Here is a 26,773-nt window from a genome sequence, read left to right as displayed (position 1 = left end):
TATTTAACACCCGTCCTTCTTTTTCTCTTCCCCCTTATCCTTCACAAAAATAAATTATAGAAGTTAACTTTTCTATATATTATTTCTACAAAAATTCTTTATCCTTACAACCTTATATTATCTTCTTATCCTATAAAATACAAGGATAAAATATAGAAGAGTATTTTATACTTGGTACTTTATAGGATAAGGAGAAAACATAAGGTACAGAAGAGTAAATTTTTTATATTTTATTATTATAACGTTATTATTTATCCTTACAATCTTATATATTTTCCCTTATTCTATAAAATACGAGGATAAAATACTCTTCTATATTTTATTCTTATATTTTATAGGATAAAGGTAAAGTATAAGATTGTAAGGATAAAGAATAAAGTTCTGCACCTTATTCCTTCTGCACCTTATTCCTTCACGATTCTTTATTCTAGAAAGTCAAGTATAGGGATAAAATAGACGTGGAGTAGAAGAGTGGAAGATAGAAAAATTGAACTTCTCAATACTTTATCCATAAACTTTACTTTATTAATTAAAAATTAAGCAAAGAATTAAGCAAATTAAACTTATTTTAATCTAAAAATTTGCTTTCCAACGAAAATTTTATAGTTATAAAGAGATGTAATTACCTTAATGAGCAGTTAGAGAACCGTAAAAGATTCAACTGAAATGATTAGTGAAATGAATACTTAACATTTTCGTGATATAATGAATATTTATAATTTAATCTCCTGTACGGAATAAACCGAGAGAGAAATTTGACTACTAATTAATAAAATTTCGAGTAAAACCTTACTGATAAATTATTTAATTTTTATAAAAATATTTTGAAAATTTATTCGGTGATGGGTCACGTATTTTAAAACATGAACTTTGAAAATGGTAAAATGATACTAAAATTTATTATTATTATTTTAAAATTATCATTTATGAATAACTAAATACTTTTACTTTAATCATCAAGGATAATAACTAGTTTCTCCTTCCGGGTACGACTTCATTATTTTCTATAATCTCTGTACAATTTTCGCTCCACCGAGTTTGTGTCATTAATTTTTCACATTCTCTAGTCATTTCTCTGGAATTAATAATATATTTATGATTCTTTGAATACATTTTAATTCGTGTTGAACATTTCTTTGAACTTATAAAAATTATTCCGTTCAACTACGGTTGTTTCTAAACGTTAAGATTGTTTCAGGTAGACTGAGCACGTTAAAAAATAACGTGTGATGTATACACCTACACTGAGAGACTGGATAGAAGAAGAACGTTTTGGATCTGGTTTTGGGTCCGAACACACGACTTTTGGTAGGAGTATGCTTTGATAACTCCAATTGGAATCGAACTTATGCCCTTAACTAGACCAGTTTATATTATAGTAAAGTTTTAAGATTCGAACCCACGTCTTTTGTTAGCTCCAGTTGAGATTCGAACCGACTTTCATAGTAACACATGTAATATTCTAAATAAATGTGACTTGTAGGGATTCGAACCCTGGTCATTTTTAGTGTATCGAATGTTCTAAATAAGTGTGTCCTACATTACTGGAGGAATCTGAACCTATGATTAATTTAGGACTTGTTACTGAAGGACACGGTTCGGATCCTAATTCGGATTTCAATAATTTCGTGATACTTTAGTCTTTTAGTGTATATATAAGTTTATATTATCATTATTATTAGAAATTTAATAAATTTCACGAAACCAATTAGTTTAAAAAAAATACTTCATGAATTTAATTGTTTAAAATATCTTTATTAACGAATTAAATCCCTAAAGATGTGCTCGGTTTCACGCGAAATTGATATTTTAAGAAGTTTTAAGTATCAAATGTGGAAAATTGATCCGTGAAGGAATTCATAAGTGAAATTGATCCCTAAAGGGATGTTAGTTACAAATGAATGAAATCGATTCGTCTAAGGAAATCATTCATGAAATTGATCCCTAAAGGAATGTGACGTTTCAAGAGAATGAAACTGACATTTAAAGCTATCTTAACTGAACAATAAGGAAAATTAATCCCTAAAGAAAAGTTTATGAAGCTACCGCATAAAAAATGATCCCCTGTATGTAATTAATCCCTAAAGGTATACTACTGTCATGTGATTTAAATTAATGTTTAGAGCTTCCTATAAGGAATAAGAGAAATTAATTATTAAAAACAGAGAGAATTAATCGCTAAATCGAAAAAAAATTTCATTTAAAGTCATTTCTATAAAAGTAATCCTTAAAACGTCGAAATTATAGGGAGTAACCGTTAAAATTTTAGGATTATCCCTAAAATTAAATGAAATCTATTGACAAATTTTTACTACGATTCAAATAATCTATATGCAATAGATCATTAGAGAAGGTTTAGGATCAATGTCATACACGTGACTAGCATTTAAAGTGCTCCTTACTAAGAAATAAAAGGAATTGAACCTTAAAGATGGATAAAATAGGTCTATAAAGCAGAATTTACTATCGTACGAAAGAAATTGATTCAATTTAAGGGAATTTATCCTTAAAGAGATGTAAAATTCCACGCGAATAAAGTCGCCATTTAAAACAACCTTACTGAGAAATAAGGGAAATTAGTCTGTTGAAAATGCGAGCATATCCCTAAAGATAAACAAAACAGTTTTATAAGAAATTAGATCCATACAGAAAATTTAAGAAAATTTATCCCTAAAGAAATTTAAAAATTCAATTTTCATTTACCGAGAAATAAGGCAAATTAATTTTTTATAAAAACTAATGTATCTAAAAATTATTGAAATATATCCCTAAGGAGTTAGTTTACAGCCTTACATAGAGATTTATTTTTAAAAAACCAACAGTATAAAACAATCCCCTTAAGTGTGTGACGTTTCAGGTGAATAACATTGACATTTACAGCGACCCTTACCTCCAGCAATAAAATAAAAATAAATAAAAGAATTGATCCCTAAAGATAGATGAAATAGATCCCTAAAGAAAAATTTACTATAGCAAGAAAAAAATTATATGAAATTGATCCCTAAAAATAAAAGTAGAAAGATGGTTGGTTTCGGGTGAATGAAATTGATCTTCTTTCTAGGAAAAAAAAAAAACCTTATCACATGGGAGAAATCGATCTTTGAAAGGATAAAGTGAATGAAATTTATCCTTAAAAATGGTGTTAAGGTGTCATATGGATAAAACTCATTCCTATATATGAAAAAAATATATATATATTACTCGATTTCTAGGATAATAAAATCGATTTATTTTAAAAAATAATCGATTATAGAAAATGAAATGATTTCAAGAAAGTGAAATCAATTTTGTTTTAAAGAACTTTTTATCGATTTCTACTGAAACAGAAATTGATCACAGGAAAAAATAAAACTTCTGTCGGTTTGTAGAAAAAAATATATATAAAATATCAAAATACAATTTATTTATTTACTTTTTTAAAACAAAGGATATAACTTAAAATAAAAATTCAATAAATTATATTTAAAATATTTTTATAAATAAATTAAACGGGCCATTTTGTTAAGGGCTTTACATTTATAGGATCTGAAAACATTTGCTATAAATTACTCAACATTTATTTTAATTTATGTGAAATGTTATTTACAAAGAAAAAAAAAAATACAGGACGACTTATACGTAAATTAGCTAACCTTTTCTCTACGTATACTTTTGAACATATTAGAATAGAGTAATTTTCTTTTGTAAACAATACGATAGCAATTTAGGCTGTAAAATGATAAACCGAATTATGAGCCACCCTGTATAATACGATTTTTGTACAGTGGAGGTGTTGGAATCTGACCTAAAAAGTTATGTGTTCATTACTGCACTCAAACATTAAAAGTAAATAAATAATATATTGTTTGATAATTAAAATAGAAATTAAATTACATATTTTTTATTGTATTTTTTTAATAGAAATTTCCGTGACTAAATGAAAAGATAAATACATTTTCCTGTATTCTGACAGCACCGGCTTATATTAAGTAAATAAGAAAAGATGGAGAAAGAATATTCGTAAACAAGATAGGTAGAAAACAATTTAATATATCTTATTTTCTTATTTATAATTTAATAAAGTGTATATAACAATATTCCATTTCAATTTAGTTACATCAATAATTTAGCGAGATTGTCTGCTACGTTCGCAGAAAGTTGGAGTAGTGAACTATATCTCATGCATTTTTTTTATTATTATATATATATTTTTTAGTTTTTATACAGTTGTATCAGTAGAATTTCATTATGTATACACGCTATAACACCCCAGACGGTATATTTCCCATGTTTCTCTAATGTATTCAATTACTATGGAGATGTCGTGTGGAATTATTGACTGTACTAGACAGAATTGTTATGACCTAGCTATATATGGTTTGTAAACAGCAAAGTTGTTGATAATGCGGTTGTTTCATTAAATAGAAAACATTTTACGAGATATTTTTATTTTATTTTGTTAAATTTCACATCAATCATATTTTCCATCTGCACTAGAATTTTTAACGTGTTTCACACTCCACACCCCATAAAATATTAAATTAATAATACCCCCAGTAAATTTAATTTGTCATGGGATTTATATACCAAAATAATTGCTGAATTCTGATAAATTAAATTGTTTTTCATAATAAAATTAAGCATATCAGCGAATAAAAACAGAGTTTAATTTGCATAAAAAAGTGTAAAATTATATTTTAAATTAATTTTAAAAAAATCTCTTAATTTCTTTAGTTAAAATTAAGAAATAAAGTTTATTTTAATAAATTAACTAGAATTTATTTAATTATCTATAATTATTTTAAACATATAATTGAAATATTAAGAAAATTATATTAAACAACACGTTATTTTTCGTGGGAATGTGATATTTAATATAACTTTATTAAAATAATTTATATTATTTATTAACACGTAGTTTTTCTTAGAATTATTCATAAATGTCACGCATGAGAGGGAGAAATTCGTTAAATGTGACAATTTTTGACGAGGGGAGGATTGTCAGATAAGGTAAGAGTATAAGATAAAAAATATATACGTATAAATCATAGATATAAATATATCTATTTTATTATACTTTAATCATTAATTTATACAATTTTTTGATTTATTTTAAGATAGTAAGCCTCATAAAAACATATTTTTGAATTTTAAATTTCGTAAACAAATCGTAACATAAAGATGTATTGTTAAATTGTGACATATTTTTTTAGTAAGCTGCGAAAAAATTTGACAGATCGTGACAGCAAGGTTTAAAAAAAAATGTCAGAAAAAACCTTAAAATTATTCACTACATTTATTATTAATAATTATATATTTTTTTAAAAATAAATTTATTTTCTAAAATTAAAATTAGTTCGTTCGAAGTAAAATTAGCATTAGTAATAAACAATTAAAATTACTTTTAATATTTTAAAAACGTTTCCAACAAATTGAAAACGATTATTTGATTTTTATTATTGAAATTGGAAAATAAAATTTAAATTTCGAATTAACGGGGAAAAAAAAGAAATGGAAACTGACAAAACCGAATTAAAAGTAAACTCAATTAAATAGATTGTAATTAAAATTGAAACTTATGTAAAGATGATTATAATTAATTTTTTAAAATGGAAACAGTTTCAGTAAATAGTTAAAATTAATTCGATATTTATTAATTTTTATAAACAGTTTGAAGATACTTATTTAATTTATATTAATGAAATTAGAAAATAAAATAAAAATATTTAATCAAAATAAATATTTTCATATGAATGAAAATAAAAGAAACTCACGGAAATTAATTAAAATTGATTTACAATTTAATTTAAAAATATATTTTAAATATATTTTTTTTATGTTCGATATTTGAATTAACGAAGAAATAATTGAAAAAACTGAATTAATATGAAACTCAGTTAAAATTTATTTACAATTTAATTTCTTCGATTTAATTTTATTTTATTTTCTACACTTAAAAATAATTCTTTAATTTTTATTATTTATTTATGTATTTATTTTAATTAACGGAATTAAAATTGATTAAATTTATTAATTTTAAAAATATTTTAAAATTAAAAAAAATGTCTTAAATATATTTTAATATAAAATTTAAATATTTATAATTTAAAGGCAATTAATGGAACTGGATTAAAATTAAATTAAATTAAAGTTAATTATAATTTTAATTAAATAAAAATAATCCATTCCCTAAACCAACTGTCTGTCCGTTCGTTTTTCGTTAATTTCGAGAGCGAAGTTAAATATGTAAAAATTGAGACTAGACATGGAAATCTTAGGGGTCGAATGCCCCGATTAACTTCATAAGAACTTCCGATCTGGACCGGAAGTCACGTGATTTGCATTCAAAATTTTTACCTTACTGTACAGAGCGATAAATATATCACTCGACCTTCTAAAGTATGAAATAGTCATGTGATTTCATATTTTAAGAAGTTAAATTAATTATATTTTAATTTATTTCGACAGTAGATTTATTAAAACTAAAATATCCTTTAAAATTGCAGCCCTGTATTCTGACGACATCGCAATATTATTCGATTTTTGTTTTACATGTTAGTATTAAAATTGAAAAATAAAATTATGAAATATTTGAATCAACAGTAAAAAGGAAATTGAAAGAACTGAATTAAAGTTAATTATAATTAAACTCTTTTAAAAATAAAATTTAATCCATTACGATAAACAATTAAATAATTTGAAAATGATTATTTCATTTTGACTATTGAAATCGACAAATTTTTATTTTTAAATATTTGAATTAACGGAAACACAAGAAACTGACAGAAATGAATTAAAATTAAACTCAATTAAAATTGATTACAATTTAATTTTAAATTAATTTACATTATAAAAATAATAAAGAGTAAATATATATTTAAAAAATTATCAAAAATTTTTTTTGTTTATTAACGATTAAAATTGTTTGCTTAAATATACTAATATTAAACAATTATACTTATACATGGCTGAACAAATTAATAAAATTAATTTTTTAGATAATATGACCGCTTCAGAATAATTAATGATTATTAACGACAGTAAACTATCCTTTAGAAAATATTTACTAAGCATATATATTCAGAAAGCGCAGGCAATATATGGCGTACAATTTAATTAATCCCTTTTCTCATTTCTCTCAGCAACAAACAACAAATGTAATTAAATAATAATCAGATAATAAAATTATCTAATCAGAATCAAATTCATCACTCTCCTTCACTCGGTTATCAAATGTATCACGAGTTTCTCCCACTCTTCCTCTGCTTCACCTTCTCTGATTTATTATTATTATTATTATTTTTTATTATTTTCTATATAAAATATTAAAAAAATAATTTAAAATTCTATTTTGATACTTTAGCTTCCTATTATAATTAAATTTAAATATATATTCTCCTTCTTTTCTTACTTGTGAAAGAATTAAATAGTTTTATCTTGCTCCGCATCCTCCTTCCCTCCTTCCAGCACCGAGTTGGAAGGATGAGGATGCGAAGCAAGATAGAGTTGGAGGTGTGAGGATGCTGTTAAGGAATGTTATCTATTCATGAAGAGAAATTTAAACTTAAATTAAATTTATCACTTCATAAAATGGAAAGGAATAAAAGATTATATTTTTGAGCCCATTATCGGAAAGATTAGAAAATGTGGAAAGAGAATTTAGTTAAATGCTACAAAAGACAAATAGACAGATCGCTTCTTGTCTAATACCTTAGCCATTTATGGGGAATAGTAAATCCTGCTATAATACTTTCCCATTCGCCGTGTAACTGTAATCTCTTAGTTGGAACATGTTTCCAACTACTTATCAATGTCAAACGTTTTGTACTGTACAAATTACTAAGATTGCTAGCCATAAAATAACCCCTTCCTCTATGGATTTACTATTTACAATATCTATGCTATACTTTTACTAAAATCCTAAAATTACCATCTAAATTGGAGTCATAATTCTTGGGTAGAAAGAATAAAAATATTCCAGAATATTCATCGTTTTAAATGCTAATAGGTATACATTTCTCTTCTCGAATAAAACATTCTTTCTTCTGCTTTACTACAGAGAAAAGCTGAGAAAACAGCGGATTCGTATACATATGGGGGCGGTTCAATAGTTAACTGTGCTTATATACGAGTATAAATGGTATAAATATAACGTCCTATTAATAAGTATAAATATAAAGTCCTATTAATAAGTAAAGTCGAAGTAGACAATTAACAATAATAATAACGATAAATATAACGTAGTCTGTGTATTGAGCGAACGGTTTTTGTTAATTTCGAATAGGATTGAATTTATTCCTTATAATTTTTCTCTGACTTTTGGACTAACCTGTATATTACACTGTTATCTAACGTTAAATATCAAGATTATTCACAGTACAATGCCTGGATATTATAAATGGAAGCGTAGTGTAAGAGTTACGATACAATTTTTCCTGATCCAATGTTATTACTGAAATTAGATTCGTTACGCTTTCATGAGAGGTAAGATTTCTAGAATATTTATAGGTGGAAAGCTAACAGGTAGATGTTTGTCTTCATAAATAAAGACCATTCATCCTTCTTCTCTTAAGCAAACAGCAAATATTCTTAAGGATGTACTCTTCCACTTCAGTTTAGCAAGTAGCTGAGAGAGAATTGCAGCTCATACGACATACATATATATGTATATATATTGATATATACATGAGTATACAGTACGTATACTGTTATCAGTGTTTATTACCAAGATTGCCAACGCTAAATATCTGCTAAACTATAAATTTAAACTTAGTATAAGAGTTATGATACAATTTTCTCCAAAACACAACGTTATCACTCAAATTAGATTCATTATTCTTTCAAGAAAAAACAAGATTTCTAGAATATTTATTGCTGGAAAGCTAACAGGTATGTTTCTCTTCATAAATAAAGATCATTCTTCCGTCTTCAGTTAAGCTAAAGACAATTATTCTTAAGGGTGTAGCAGGCTTTACTGTTGGGTTCTTCATCTTTTTAGCAGGGTATTTTTGGCTTGTAATTCTCCTAAATCTGTAGCGTGATCACAGTCATACGTTTGCACGACAACTGCAATACATTAACCAATATTATTAGTGATATAAAAATCGATTTAGGGGAAAGAGAAAGTGAAAGAGGGAGGGGGAGAAAAGTAGTAGAAGTTAACGCACGACAATCTGTAATTATCACAGATTGATTTAGAGAAGATCATTCCGTGAATATTGTTAGAAACAGAAATGTTAGAATTCTAAATGATAATACGAGCAATTTATTTATTGTGACAGTGTTACAATCAATTCTTAGTCATCTTTTAATTTAAAAAAATCACGTGACTTCCGATCCAGATCCAGTTAATCGGGGTCTTCGTCCCCCAAACTTTCCACATCCGGTCCGTATTTTAGTAGGTGTTTTGCCCCTGTACATCATACATCTCCTGAGAGCATTCGAGTCATGCCGGTCATCTATCTAACTCTGTTTTCGAGGAAATTTTGGATTGAAATCACGAAACTTCCGACGACGTGATTTCGATTCAATTAATATATAGAACTTCGAATTAATATTAATATTCCGGAATTTCTATATAGCTAATCGGGATCTTCAGCCTCTAAGCTTTTCGTACCTGGTCTGGATTCTAGTAACGTTTTGCCCCTGTAACTTATACTTTTGCTGATAACAATCGAGTCTTGCCAATCGTCTAACCGCCGTTCTCGAGGAACATTTCAATTGAAATCACGTAACTTTCGGTCAGAATTGGAGCTTCGCCTTTACGCTTTCCATATCCAGTCTCGATTTTTATCTATATAACTCCGTTCTCGATATTAACGAAGGAAAGACAGAAAATGGGAATGTACAGGTCTGAAATTTGAAAATTGCAGTCCAATTATTCCAATTATTCTTTTGGAAAATAAATCAAGGAAAAATGATTATCTTTACCTTTACTATAAGAATTTATGCTTATATTAATAAAGGATATTGATGGTTATTCGCTTGAAAATATAAATTAGAAATAATTTATGTTTATTTATTATTAAGGAGTTTAAGACGACTTGGTTGAATTTATGTTAGTTCTTTCTATTCCTTTGAAAATGTGTTAATATTATAATGAATTGCAGGGTAAATTTGAGTTTTATATCGTAAATTTTAGTGCATTTTTCCTTCGTACAACTGAAAATGATTTTTTGTAAATCGTAACAATCAGAATAAAGAGCCATTCTGCTTACGTAACACAATTACTTATTACACAATTAAGAACTGCGTTTAACAAATTTCTTTCAGAATTTGAAATGTGCATTATCTTCTTCAAGAAACTTCAAAAAAATGAGTTTGTTACGTGTACAATTAAGGAATTAACATGGACATAATTGAGTATACGACGATCTACTAATGGGAAAGAAGGTACGCTCCTATTCTAATCCCTAAAGTGTATTCTAGATAATGGGTTTCTGCAAAAAATCACTTAATACAACTTCGAGAATTGCAAATGATTATAATTTGATCAAAATATATTATCCTAGATAGAGTTTCGTACACAATTATGGAGTTAAAATCACTCGAAAGCTAAAAATTTAACTGTTTTTTTTTTTGCGTGGAAACACTCGAACGTCAACAAATACTAACGCTAATTTGAATATTAAAAAATTGCAATGGCCAGACCTCGATTTAGCGTCACAATTTGTTCTCTCCCAAAATTGTACTTAAATCGAGTACGGTGATCGCAAATGCTACTTAATATATAAAGGGGAAGATCCGCTGGCGCTTTAAGAGGGTGGCGTTATATCGACGCTTAGCCGTTGAAATTGGTTACCATTCAGAATTATATAATTAAACCCACCCTGGCAAATTTTTTAACGTTAAATTTATTTTATTCACGTTTTAAAATTAATTTAACCTTAATTAGCATTCTACAACAATTAGTTAAATACAATTAGCTTTTAAAATAGCTTTACCTTATTAAAATTTCATGAAAAATACAATTTTAGAAGCTGCCAAGTAAACTTTAGCGCTGGTTTTTTCCCTTAATTTTTGGTTTTAATTAAGAATTTTCCTCCTGTTTATGCATTTTCATGGAAACGACTGCATTAAATTAATGCTAATTTCCAAGTTATTTATTGTAACAATATGTTTAGAAGATCGGTTATAAAATTTAATAATTTATTGACATTTTACAAGCTTAATGTGGCATGGACATAGTTTACAAGCTTAATCTTCTTGGCTATTATCATAACGAGAGTGACAAGCCAATCCTTCATATAATAACAACCTAAGGGCACAGAAAGACAAAGGCTATATTGATAAGCGTGTTAGTTATTTAGTTGAAGCTAAAGCCAATTGATTATGAGCTAATTTATTGTTTAAAATGCTCGCTAAATTTATTATAAATATATAGATAATGTTTTTATATGCTTATGTGATAAGTATGAAGGAGGTATGTGGTTTTGTTCCAGTTTATCTATTTAATAAATAGTTAAATTGGTACTTAGATGAATGTAAGTAATCAGGTTAGTGCCTGAGTGGATCAAGGGTGATCAGGTTAGTGGTGTGTGAATCAGGGTGATCAAGTGAGTGCCTGGTTGGATCAGGGTGATCAGGTGAAGTGCCTGGTTGGATGCAGTTTGCAGTTAAATATTGAAGTTTAAGTATACTCTAAACCTGGATAAATTGTACAAAAATCCCTTTCATATTACCATAAATTTAATTTTTACACATTTTTTAAATATTAGAACTGAAATTGTTAGTTATAGAACTCACGAAAACTTTTTGTAAAAACTTCTATTTAAAACAAAGTAATTTTCTAATGTAATAATTTCAAGTATTGATCTAAAGATGCAGATGAAAAACATTGTAGACGAGACGAGAGTTGTGTAATATATATAATTTAAATTGTAGAAAACCTAGAAAATCACTATTTTCTGTTGTAGTTCTGTAGTGGTAGCACCAGAGAACGGCAGCTTAAAGAACAGACAAAATTCTGTTAATAATAAGCGATATCATTGATAAAGCGTAAAAAGATACTTCAAAAACCAATTTAATTAAGCGAATTTGCATACAGGGTTGTCATCAAAATCCATTTTCAACATAAGCTAATGATTTTATATATAGGTTAATCATAAAATCCATTATGTAAAACACTAATATGCATACAAGTAATCTCAAAATTCAATTGTTCAAATAGTCTTTATTGATTCTAAACCAGGAAAAAAAGAATCATTAATCGTGACAAAACTTAATTTGCATGTAGGCAGTCTTAATCAATATCATTTAACACCATTAATAATTGGAAAATTAATTAATCAAATGGGCAGGAGAAAGATTTTTATCCGAAAATCTGATCTGATTATCACGTATGTTATCGATTTAAGCAGTAACACAATCCATTTATCACTGTAGAAATTAATAAATTTTACAGAAAACTTTGACAAAATTGTAAAAAAGTATGAAGAAAACCTGTTGATAATGATAAAACCTGTTGATACGTTGAAAAATACGAGAAAAACTGCTATGCAGATCTTCACCTGATCTGCATAACAGTTATTCCATAGCAGTTTCTCCAATTTTAACCAAAATTCAGATAATTAAATATAATTTTATGGCAAAATTTGTGTGTTTTTATGCAGAAAAACTCATATTCGGTTGTTAAAACAAGTAAAAAGTTGAAATTTTAATCCATTAGACAAATAAAAATGTCGATAGCTGGTGTGATTTATGGTTAGATATGGCAAATCTTATTGTTGCATAGAGCTCAGAAGAAAGTGAAAGTAATGTAGATAGTGACAGTAAAAAGTAAAAAAGAAATACAGGAAAATATTTAAGAAACAAAAGAGGATGTTGCAAGATATTAGGCAGCTGTCAAAGCATCTTAAAGTGTTTGTCAGTAGATTTGATAGGTAAGTAAAGTGGTTTAAATACACGTCAAAACAATACAAACACGTGAAGTTATTTTACCAAAGATAACCTCAAGTTTTTTACAGTATAATAGAAAATTTGGAAGAGTTTACAGTCAATTTTTATCATAATTTTGCCATAATAATTAACCAATCACGTATCAAGACGAGATCTTGATACGCTGAGTTGCTTGAAAAAAATTAAATTTAATTAATTCGTAAAATAATTTTTAAAGGAAATAATGGCTTAAACGTGTTTAAAATATAATAAATTATTAAATTAAAAAATATATAAACACTTAATTATATTCTTTTATTATATATTTAGTATTTGAACACCGAAATTTGTAATAGAATTATCATCTACTGAGGGTATCAGGAACTCATTTTGCACATTGCTCTTGCGTGAAATCTCAAATTTAAATAATTTAAAAAACAACATAACAATTTAAATATAATAAAGATATAGCAAATGAATAAATTTAAAAGTATTTAAGCTCATATTTTAATTATTTATTATACACTTGCAACGGAATTGCTAGCGTCTCCAGGGAATCAACTTCTTGCTTCAATGCTTAGAGAATCTCGATAAAAACTCAAATTTAATTAAATTTTAAAGCATTTTTAAAAGAAATAATAATTTAAATATGATTAAAATATAATAATTTAATAGAGAAAAAATATATTTTTCATTTATTAAAGCACAGAATTTATTTAATTACATGATAATAATCAGTTTTGTACATCCCAAAAACAATAATAAAAATGAAATTTTTTAATAAAAAATAAAAAAAAAACTGATAAAATAATTTTAATAAATTAACCTTTTATCGTTTAATGAGGTAAATTTTATGTTAAATAATTTAATAAATTGCTAGAAAGTGTAACGTTCCTGTAGTACAAACTTTAAGGGAGGATGAGGAGGAGGAGGATGATGGTGATGTCTGCTGATGTAATTTCTCTTAGTTAAATAAGTATAATTCGAGTTATTATCCACAGAATTTAGAAGATAATCAAGCATATCAAGCTTAAATTACTCGAATTTAAACGTTGAAAATCATCTATTTAAAAGAAATCATGTTGGAAAAATTATTCTTCTACAGTAGCAGCAAGCATTAACTTAATGATAATTGAAACATTATCATTAACGTTAATAGTTGAGTAAATTGTGATAAAATTTTTTAAATAAATATAATTAAATAAAACATAATTAAGTTCAAATACTGTAAAATATATACATAATTGTGGAATATAATCGAAGAAAATTAATTTAATTATGTAGCAACTTACCTGGTGGACCAGGTGAACCCAAAGGGCAACTATTCCTCATTTCAAGACAGAATTCTTTAAAAGCTGTAAACTAAAATAGGAAAAAATCGAATTTAAATTAAAATCTAGACATTTTTCTTATTAAATTAATTAAAATTTTTATACTTTTCTTAATTAATTTATAATAAAATTAAGCTTTTAAAATGTAAAGAGACGTATAAGAAGTCACTATGGATAATCCCTGAAGATAATGGTCTTGATAATAATAAATGTCTTTTATGTTAATTGGGAAATTATTTATTTAAAAATGTTAAAAGAAATCGCTGAAATGATGCTCGAATTAATTACTTTTTAATTTATCTTTAGGCAATAAATAAATATTTTTTTAAACGAGAATTTAATGTAAATTATTGAGTTTTAATATCGAAATTCTTGTTAATTTATTCTTGAAATGATTTTTATTATTTTAATTTTTAGCTTAATTAAAAGTAAATTTGAGATTTTTTTCACAATTGTTACAATTTAAAGTCATTAAATTTCTTTAAAAGAAGCCCATAAGCTGTAGCTTATGTATGCTTAAATTTAATCCTTTATAAAAGAAAAATTAAAGTTTTTAATTAAATTCTTATAAAATATTTAATTAAATACCTTTACAACTAAAATAAAATTAATTTTTTTATAGAATTTCTATTATATTTTTGATTTTTTTAAACCTAATTTCTAGGTATAAAATTGCATCTTTACTGCACTTCTATAGAAGTTTATGGATATAAAGAAGAAATTTACATTAAATTTATACATAAATAATCTTAAAATTCCTTATTTTTTAATTTTTTAAGCAATAAAAATTCAAAGATATAAGCATTTTCTTGTTTGTTCTGTGTACTCTGATTAAAATCTCCTTGTTTGTGCGGCATATTTTTTACTGAATTATTATATAAAACTTTGTAAAAACACACTTTTTATATAAAAATTTATATAAATTTTAAATTTATGATATATAAAGTTAGTTAATTCCATCAAAATTCTGCTCTTCATCTTCTTGTTTACATGAGATTAGTATTTGACTCTTAATTTATTTTCGAAAAATTGTCTTTTTATTTAATAATTTTACAGAAAATGTTAAGAAAATATTTTTTATAAATTTATAATTATTTTTAAATGTTAAATTACTTATTTCTTTATTTTCTTGAAATTCTCTCTGCATTTTGATGATTTATAAGATGTTTTATGTAACATTTATAGCAAAATTTCTTGTTTAAAAAGAATAAACAGGAGGTCAGTTAATAAGTTGGTAATTAACTGCATTTATTATTTATTGATATGATTTTCAAATTGTAGTTCACGAACTACATAAATTAAATACTAATTTTTTAGTCTTCCCGGTTAAGAAAGGACCAAAAAACAATTTAAGATGAAGAAAAACAATAAAATAATTACTCTAGATAACATTTTTTCTATAATTTCAACGAATTCTACAGAAAAATTGAAGAAAAATCGAAGTTTTCAGATAAATAATTGAGAGGAAAATAAAGTAAAAATTAAGAAAATAAAATATTAAAATAGTTCTAAACAACTTCTACAACATATATATATATATATATTTACTTTATCAGTAAACTTTCTTAAGTTACAAGATAAATTATTAAACCATCAACGATGCCATTAAACTAATTAATAATTGATAATCATCTTTAGTAAAATCATCATCATCACGAGAAAATTGATCTTAAGACAATTTAAACATTGGAAGAGTGATGTGGAGAATGTGTCAATTTTTAAAATGTCTATAAATAATCATCCAGAATACAAGAAATTTAATTAATTTAAAAGCATAGAGTTTGTTCAATCCCAAATGTGCATAATCTATAAAAGGATAACTATCTCCAAGGCAATGAACAATGTAATTATTTAAACTAATTGACAGGATATTCATTATTCAGAGACTACCTTGTAAACATATAATGCATGTAAATCTATAGAATCACCAGGCAAATCTCTAGCATCCCTCTTCTCTCTTCTATGGATAAATGAATGATGGATAATTGGAAGCTGGAAGATAGCGCAATTTTCAGCTGTTAAAGTAATTATATGGTGTTTATAGTATTCAGATTTGGCGATAATTTATAAAATTAAATATCCTCGCATGCCCCTATATCTATACGAGCGGCAAAACTGATTATCTTTCAGCTTAATGCTCTATTGGAATTTTAAAATGGCGCCTTCGACGACGTGTTTAAGGGTGAACCGCGAATTTTATATCATTATCAACAACACTACAACGATTTATTGTTGTTTACACGGCTCAAGTACAGCTAATGAAGATGTATTTGTAATTAAAGGTTACGTTAAATGGTTGAGTAAACTGTAAGCAGTATAATGCTAGATGTGTTTTGTTACGAAAGTGTGGCTAAATGCCCCTTAATACGTAGAAGTTACATATTTATTGATTCGTTGAAAGTTTTTGAAATTTGTATTGTTCTTCCAGCCATGATCACGTATTTGTTAGCGAATAAAATGCATTGTTATGTCAATTATTGGAAGTTTTAATTCCCGATAATTGACGTAACAATACATTTATACATTAAACTTTAAACATTAAAGACATTTATACATTAACGATTCGATAAATTTAAACTCGTTTTTAACGGTTTTTATTCAAAACAATGCTGAAACGTTCTTATATTTTCATTATTAAGTAATTATTTTCTTGTATTTTGTGTTTATATATATTTTGTTTATAAAACAAAATTCTTCATTTTTAAATGAATAAAGCTGTTAAGCTGTTAAGGTACTAAAATAAACTGACACGTAAACAACGAGCAGAAATTATTGTGACATTATCACAATGCCGGGCTTCACTTTTAACCATATTTTAAATTAGTTTAATTTAAAATATATGCTCTCGATTTCAAATTAGTGTCTTTCCCCTGTAAATCATACTTTCCCCGCAAACAGCAGAGTCGTGCCGGTCATCTATGTAACTCCTTTCTGAAGGAAAAGTTTTGAATTGAAATCACGCGACTTCCGTGATTTCAATTCAAAACTTATACAGTTAGTCGGAGTCTCCTGCCCGTAAGCCAGTGAAGCCCAATAATTTATTACTCTATACATAAGGCATGTGATCAGGGCTGGAGCTTAGGGCCTCATATAAATATGCAAGACCTGACTTCCCCTGATCATATTTATGCGAGTCCTTAAACTACCAAATCGTAACTCGAGGCCCTAAGTTACAGTTTGTCTAGTTTACGTGCAAATCCGGCCCTGCATGCTGCTGAATTAATTTATACAGCTTTATATTTACATTTTAAAGTTACATAAGACATTAAAATGCATTTATTTATGCATTACACTACTCTACTATAATATTTTCATAGTTTAATCTAGACTTTACGTAAACTTACACCCACGAAAGCTGTTACATTCTATAGAGAAAACCAGTAAAGTTTAGTGCATAAAATAATTTTATACACAAGAACCGATTATAATTTTATGTAAAAATAGGAAAAATTTAAGAAATATAAAGTAGCAGAAAGTTTTCTGGAGCAGAAATATTATAATAATACCTGAACATTAAAATTGTTGACGTAACACATCACTTAAAGGGGGAAATGGTAACTTACCGGTCGATAAATGTTTCGTGTATCTTGTAACTTAACTATATTTCAATTTGAAAAAATGCTTTTTATAGCAGAAAATTTATATATTTTATGAATAAAACATAAAAAATATATCAATTTTTTATGTATGTAACATCCCCCTTTTCTATGCATAAGCAGTAATGCTGCATCCTATCTCCCGACTTGTCTCATGTGGACAAGTCAAATATGTGATATAGATCAAATTTTCAAGGAAATTTTCGATATAAGAAGGTGTATAACAGCAATAAAATCAGTTTTATGTATCAGAAATGCTGGTATATTACGTCACTAATCTGAAACGTTAAGCTACTACGATAAGGGGATTTTACTTTAGCTCTAAACTTATTTTATAACAGTAATGTCATAAAAAAATAGAAATATTGTTTATTTTATTATATTAAATATAATAAACTTAAATTATTTCTCATTAAAACTAATTTATTTTTCATAAAAAATGGTGTTTCTGTTCATTTTGTGCTTCTTTAACGTTGTTTTACCATAAAATAATTATCGTTTAAGGTTAAAGACGATTAAAATATATGAAAATACAATTATCTACTTTTATTTTATCAATAAATTAATTAACTTTTTTTGCTAAACAGCATTTCATTTTTCTAAAAAAATTAATTCAAGGAAATTCTCTCAGGCAAACACTTTACATTAAAAAAACACGCGAAATGTTAAATAAATACAATTACAAGCTGCGTTAACGATGAAAAAAATCTAAAATATATAAATAATATGATGAAAATAAGTTGTTTTATAGAAGAATATTTATTTAAAATTGGATATTTTTGGTTTGTTAAGCGCACTTCGAAGTTTAACAAAAACTTAAAGCAACTGCATTGTGAATAAAAAACACTTGAAGATCTGATTGATAGTGAAATTAAACAGTAGCTGATGTACAAGAAATTTTCTTAGAACGGTAAACAAAACGCGAAAAATTAGCGAATAAAATGATATTTAACAAGTTAATGCTTCACCGGTCTATTACGACGCTGTACGACGTCAGAATGCATTTGTATACGAAGTAAAACGCCGCAGAAACCCATTTAGAAATAAAATAACAGCAAAAACGTCATAAGAATGCGATAATTATTGTTAAAAAGGAAGAAAATAGTCATCATTCACCCGACTCGAACAATGATAAAGATGCAGAGTTTCCAATTAACAATTAAGTCTTTCTGGTGCCAGGCTCTTATCGATTTAGTTTCTTAGTGGAAAAATTTATGACCACTACAAATAAAGCGAGAAAGATATCTTTATTACCTGCAAAACAATCTTTATTATCTAACTTAACAATATCTCCATTGTGGAGAAGAGGAAAGGATACCATCCCCTTTATGATCCTTGCTAAGAGAATTGTTAAAATGCAAATCTAGAAATAATTTCAATCGCCAATTAAACGAAAAGGAAAAGTGTTTTGTATGGAAATATTCACTATTATCGTTATTAGCTTATCTTCCTCCAGTTGTTTACACAGAACATCCCTTTTAATGAAGAAGTTGAGATGGATACAAAATGGAAGTTTCTAAGTTTCAAAGTTGAAAGATGCTTTAATTAAAGTTAACATTGGAGATTTTCGCTCAACTTAGCTCGATTATACAGAAAAGTTCACTAATATACAAAAGTTTTATTGTTAAAGTTGCTGAGGAAATGGTCTATTGGGATTGGAGTTTCTTACTTACAACCATGATTGATGGAGTACTGTTTAATTCCTCGGATGATACCCTATTATTGAGAGGGAACTTCGTTATACGGCTTCTAATACATTGATTTTGGGTGTATTCGGGAGATTTTTAAGCGTTTTTTTTTCTGGATAAAATAGAGGATATGGCTTCTGAGAATCCGTAACAAAAGACTATTCGTAGAATTTTAAAGCATTCGTTCCAGTGAGAAGTAAGTCATTGTAAATTACTACAAGGGTGAACATTGTAGAAAACTTCATTATGCAGTTTCTAATGGGTGTATGCATACAATTTTGAGCATACACCCATTAGAAACTGCAAGCGAGAGCATGGCTTACTTAATAGGTATTACTGATAGAAAACTTCATTGTCCAGCTTCTGATAGAGTGATTATGAGAGTTATCTATACACTTTAGAAGCATGTTTCGTAGCTGAAACAGTGTAGAAACTAAAAATATACGTGTAAAGTCTTTATTTACTCGTATATTTTAAGAATCATTCATTCTAGCAAGCAGAAATCAGAAGAAACAGCCATAAATCTGAAATCATTCTGGTGTGTTTTATAATGGAACGAGCTAAAATTATTGTGACATCCTCAAATGCCGACCTTAAATTTTTAATCATATTTTAAATTTATTTAATTTTAAAATATATGCTCTTCATCTCAAATTAGTAGTGTCTTGCCCCTGTAAATTATACTTTCCCCGTTAACAGCAAGTCGTGCCGGTCATCTATGTAACCCCGTTCTGGGAGTAAAAGTTTTGAAATGAAATTACGTGAATTCCAGTCTAGAGCGGAAGTTTGTATATAGTATATAGAAGCTTTCCGTATCTGGTCTCGACTTCCATCTATCGGATTAAGGAAGGACAGAAATCCGAGAATAATTTTAGAAACTTTCATTGTAGCGTCACGAAACTGCACCCAGTAAATTATCATAAATTACTACAAGAGTTAAAACAATTCATCTTAAGCGCTAAAAATTATGTAATGAGACTTCAAATGAGGAGATTGATGTTGGGTACAATTTATGCTCCTCTACATCTCTCCCACTGAATTATATTCGAAATAGTTTCATTACAGAAAGATTGATCGAGTGAGGAAGTCACTCTGCACAGGAAAGACCTGCATAGAATATATTCCGGATAGATACGTTCTAAACTAGAATTTTCGAGGATGGAGGTCAACTCCGGATTCTGATTTATCATCTTTATAGCCTCTATAAATAGTCGTTGCAAGTTGCAGCCACTTTCTAGCAATACACACAATGTTTCTTATTATATATTATTGAAGATTCTTGCAGTTTCGATTGGCTGCAAATCACATGGTGAAGTGCTTAAGTGACAGGAAGCTGATGTAAATATATTGTATTCTCCTTCATAAAAATGGCGGATGGTGTTGAGATTCCTAATTTATATACGTTCAGCTTCCCTTATCTAGAAGAGTTCTTGGAAAACACATATTGAGATACATCTTACTGAAGAATCTTGCAGTTTCAATCGTCTACAAATCATACTTTAAAGCGTCATTTATAACAATGGAGGACGGTGTTGTATGAGCTTAATTTTAACAGGTATAGATTTTCTTTAAGTACTTCAACACGTCCCTATTCATTCTAGAAGGCTTCCATTTCTAAATATAGTTAAACTCTATAATTGAAGATTCGAATTTCCTTCACTCTATTGTGGACAACACTATCGAAGTTGACGTAACAGATAGGAAATATGAGTGCTTTTCCTTGTCGGAAGGATAATCAGTTAGAGGAACGTCCAGAGAATGTATAACACACGAGGTTTACACTCTTAAACTGTTGTGTATTTATATAAATTTCACCAAAAATTCCGTAGTAAATGAGCGAATTAACAAATGTACCCCCTTAATTTAGTGATGGAAGGTCTTTCTAGCTTAGTTATTAACTTATTAACTTACTTGACTCATAAATATTTTTATTACCTTCTCGACTAGTCTAACTTGCTGTGTTCTTTTTTTAATTGTCGTGGTAGAGTCATAATCTGGTTTTTTTTCCTTCCTCCCTTCTCTACCATTTTCTTTAGCTACCAAGATTATGAACGAGCCTGGAGATTACAACCTTGCATCATAACATAAAATTTTACAATGTATTCTTGTCAACGAATAAAAGCCTTATGAGTCTTTCTAGTAACTTTTACATAATGTACTTTCAATTTTGCTAATTCCCTTCCAAGTAAGAAGATGAGAAAGTTATAATATTCGGTTAAAAATACCCCAGTTTATTAATATACATATCATAAAGTTACTCAAATGTCTTTGGTGTTAAAGTTCTGTGTTAATTTTCGGTAAGAATCATGGAATTTTCGCTTATAGATCGATTAATTTTTAATTTATTTCGGAAATTGATGATTTATTTTAAAATATATCACTTTAATTATTGGGTTAACGGCCTTAAAAATGAGGACAGACAACCCTCCTGTGTATACATATCGATAAAATGTTCAATACTCTTAATTTTTAAGTGGGTAATTTAATATTATCGTTTGACGTGGATGAAGACTCAATTTGTCTCTTTAAATCTGTTAAATAATCAAAAATTTAGAGAAATTTACTTAAATAATCAATTATTATTTATAATAAAATTTAAAAGGATCGATCACTTAACAAGAGTGACGCAATAATAAATAAACATACAAGGTTTACTGACGTAATAATAATACAGGGATAGAGAAATGACGTAACATTTATAAAAATTTAAAACTACACAAAAAGAAAATTTGGTGATTGGTTAATGACGTAATAATAAGTTAAAATTTAAAATGTTAGTTAATGACGCAACGATATTTAATGACGTAACAATAAAGACACGTTCGAGTTATTTAATGACATAACAATGGTTAAAAATATGAAAATTAATGACGTGACAGCGATTTAATTTTTAATCAACTAATGACGCAATACTCAGAAAAATATCAGTTAGTGATTTAACGATATGAAATATCTGATTACGTAATAACAAATAAACATTCAGCAGTTAATTGACGACGTAACAATGAGTAAAATACCAGAATGAAATAAATGACGTAATAACAATTAGAAATTGAAATGCCAGTTAAGAACGTAACAATAAAGTAATTAATAATTGATATGAAGAGAATTTATTGTTACGTAATGTTAAGTGGAAGAACATTTTAAGAAGCAATAACAATAAATTTCGCTATTGTTTAACTAAATCACTATGGAATGAGCTTTTATATAAATTATATAAATTAATTAAAATCAAAGTAATTGTAATTAAAAGTGTATATATTTGAATTATTTGTAATTAACTGTACAGTAATTAAAATAATCGATTGTTACGTAAATATCATTAAAGAATCGATTAATGATGTAAATACTTATATTTCCATTAACGACTGCATATAGTATAGGAAAGAATCATTAATGATATGTTTGATAGATAGGCAGAGAAGATGGAGTGATAAAATTTCAACATATTTAAAATTGAGATTCTTAAATAGCAAAATCGATTTTTTATATCTAAATTCAACTTATTAAAAATTAAATAAGAGATTGTTCAGCGAGGATCGATCGATTAGAGAAATATTCATTGCTAAAAATATTCGATTAGTTTGCAAGACTCTTTCCAATGACTTAATTGTGAGAATATAAAAAAGATTTGTGTAATGACGTATAAATATACGTATATTTCAAAAAATAGTTAATGACGTAACAATAACTGAAATTCAAGAAACAGTTAATGACGTAACAATAAACAAACTTCAAGGAATAGCTAATTAAGTAATAATAGGAAAAATTCAAGAATTGAGTAAATGACGTAATAATATAACAATTAAAAAATTTAAAATTGATGACGTAACAATAAAACAAATGTAAGGTTTAACTATGAATAATAAATATAAAATATTCAATCAGAAAACTATGTAACAAGTAAAAGATTATTCGGTGTCATAACAAGTAATAGAAATTCCATTTCGAACTGATGTGATTATAAATGAAAACAGAAGATGCTACTAAGGAGAGTAATAGAATTTTAAAAAAAGTCATGAAGTACTGTTAAAAATTTCAAACATAACGTTAAACGGAAATTCAATTACGAGCCGATGACGTAATAATTGAAACGTTAAAAAAACAGGCAGACGTAACAATGAAAATAAATAAAAACTTGATTCTGGCGTGACGTAATAATCGATGCGTTTAAAAACACATCTGATGACGTAACGATAAAAACACTATTCTAGAGTGACGTAATAATCGATGCATTGAAAAAAGACATCCGACGACGTAACAATTAAAAAATTATTGAGTGATTTAACATTTTCTGTTTATTGTTAGGTCTTCTAACAGTATTTTTTCCCCGTTGGCCATTAATTTCGATTAGTTTGTCAAGTATTTTTTTCCCGATAAGTTGATTTACTTATCAATCTTTAGTTAATCTATTATCCAAAGAAAGTTTGTACTTGTCAATATAAACCGTCTTATTCAATAATAAATTATAATGTGTCATTAGACACTGCCCCGAATCGTGTTTCTTACACATGTGCAGGACAGTGATGACTGCGGCTATTGACTTATTTGACAAGGGATTAATTGGAATCTATAAAAATTCCTCCCAAAATATCATCAGATGAAAGTAAAGGCACGAGCGGATCCGCCCAAAAATGAGTTAACTTTAATGTCTTTTCAATGAAAATCGATATAGTTTACAAAATATTTGCATAGGCAAACACTTTAAAGCTTTAAAGGAACGTTTTTTTTTTATTTTTTTGAAATTCAATTAAGCTTTAATTTAATTAATTAAAACACAATAAATAACGGAGTAGGCAACTAAAATTTGAATAAATTATTATAATAAATAATAATTAAATTGGAAATCGGAATTAGTTAATTAGTTGTAGTTTCTGTTTTAAAATATTTTGGAATTCGTCTATTTATTGTACAGGTGAATAAATTTCAGTAAAGAATTCCAATTGTTCTCGACGATAACCTGATAGAAATTCTTCGAATATTTGGAACTATTGTTAAAATGGTAGACTTTATTCAATTAAGAAAATAGGCGGAGCGAAAATTGCTTAAGGAACAAATGAAATAGATCAAAAGATCATATATACATATATAAGCTTTTCTCACAAAAATAAAGAATTGCACAGAAAAATATCATTTACTACTCTTTAATTTACACACAGTTACAACGAAAAAACACAACAGATCTATAAAAGATCTCCTTGTTTTATTTATAGTTAATTTAAATAAAAGCACACAAAAAATATAAAAAAAGTATTATAAATCCCTTAGAGACGAGTTGCCTAACTTTCCAGGCTAAAATCGCTTGTGGCGCCATCTGTTACGAGATTCTATTAAAACTTTTTATATCATAAACTGTCAAAATGCTTAATTTTGAAAGTATGAATGAGTTTTATAAAATATTGTAAGTGCTAATATCGAATAAAATCACTAAGTCCCACCCCCACTCGAGATACGACACGTGATCTTCTGTATCTTCTTACCCACTCGACCTTTAACTACTAAAGTTTAGTAGCATCGAGCTCCCTAATACGTAAACATTCCGGCAAAATTTCAGGAATTTTTGGCAAAAGGAACAGGAGTTATTAAGCTTCAAAGAGGGCGGAAAAAAACAGAAAAATACAAATAATTGTATTTTTAGATGTTTTAATTAAAATTAAACGAGAAAAATGCTTATCTTTTATCGTGGATTAGTTTATATTTAACTACAGCAAAATAAAAATTAAAAAAAGGAAAAAGTGTTTACAAATTATCTTTTATCAGTGTTTACCTCACACTTAATTACAATAAAACGAAAAAAATTAAGATAAAATGTTTAAGAATTAACTGTTATCATTGTTTATTCACATTGTATGTAAGTAAAAATTAAAAAAAAAAAAAAATGCATCAGAAAAACAATAAAATTTGTCTTTTTTCATTGCTAAATTTAACTAAAATAAATTCGTTAATTTCTAATTTTTAAACAAGCAAACTGGAATTGCTTTAGAAAATTCCATTGTTTAATTAATGATAATTTACAATTGAAACAAAACAATAAGACAAAAATATTTCAATATTTGCTTTTAATTTATATTATTTACTGTTTCGTACTTAATTAATATTAATGCAAGAATTAACTTACAGTTATTTATGCTAAATTACAATTAAAAAGGGGGAAGAAATATAAAAATTAACATTTAACCATCGTTTAATTTACAAGAGAACGATATAAATGTTGTTTAAACATTCTATTTTAACGTATTATTTAATTTATTCTGGCTTCTAAGTGATATATAATGTTGTAAGCTGTTAAAATTTAACAATTCATGTATACACGAAGGTAAACTTATTTAAATATTAATTGAGATGCAAGCTGCTATACAAGCTGTCGACATATTATATAACTTACGGTTATGTTTGTAACACGAAAATTAAAGAAAAAAGTATTAAAAAATAATAATTTAAATTACAAAAGCTTGACGTGATACGAAGGACTTTAAACAGCTTAATGGCATTTAGGTATTGTTTTCAATTGATTTTACCTGTAACATCTGTAGTCGGAATATTTTATACCCGAAGAAGAAGAAGAAGAAGAAGAAAAAGAAAAAGAAAATTTTTGATACATTTTTTGGAAACTAAAGTTAAAATTTTTCTTTAAAAATTTATCCAAAAAAGAGAGCGATTTTATCAGAAAACAGCAACAGAAGAAAGAAGTACTGCTTAGAAATGTTATTTTATCTACAAAATGTGTATTGTATCCAAGTAGCAGTGGTTGAGAATGTGTATTATCTTCAAGAATGTGCATCGTCTGCAAGAAGCAGTGGTTGAGAATGTGTATTGTCTTCGAGAATGTGTATCGTCTGCAAGAAGCAGTGGTTGAGAATGTGTATTGTCTTCGAGAATGTGTATCGTCTGCAAGAAGCAGTGGTTGAGAATGTGTATTGTCTTCGAGAATGTGTATCGTCTGCAAGAAGCAGTGGTTGAGAATGTGTATTGTCTTCGAGAATGTGTATCGTCTGCAAGAAGCAGTGGTTGAGAATGTGTATTGTCTTCGAGAATGTGTATCGTCTGCAAGAAGCAGTGGTTGAGAATGTGTATTGTCTGCAAGAATAGTGGTTGAGAATGTGTATTGTCTACAAGAAGCAGTGATTGAGAATGAGTACAGTACGGTCGTGGTAATCAGAACAGTTTCTACCATTCCCCAACTAAAACACCTGCAGTTCACGTGTAAAGTAAACACAAGTCACATGTTGCGGGCATTACTACTCATCCTTTCTGTGACCCTGTTTGACTTAACAACAATTCTGGCATCTATTAACTGCTGTTG

General features: G+C 27.2%; 1 protein-coding gene across 1 annotated transcript in view; it reads right to left on the bottom strand.

The window, feature by feature from the left end:
* LOC136971867 (noelin-like) overlaps window positions 1-26,773 on the bottom strand; it is an 81,284-nt gene that overhangs the window by 27,723 nt on the left and 26,788 nt on the right. The window contains exon 2 of the mRNA XM_067266381.1: window positions 14,148-14,217. Coding sequence (XP_067122482.1) covers window positions 14,148-14,217 — 70 coding nt within the window. The remainder of the gene's footprint in view (window positions 1-14,147; window positions 14,218-26,773) is intronic.

Source organism: Centruroides vittatus, unplaced genomic scaffold (genome assembly GCF_030686945.1).
Source record: "Centruroides vittatus isolate TY-2023 unplaced genomic scaffold, ASM3068694v2 contig_273, whole genome shotgun sequence".
In the NCBI taxonomy this organism is placed as follows: Eukaryota; Metazoa; Arthropoda; class Arachnida; order Scorpiones; family Buthidae; genus Centruroides; species Centruroides vittatus.
Note: the sequence above shows the minus strand (reverse complement) of the source record. Positions and strands in the feature narration are given on the sequence as shown.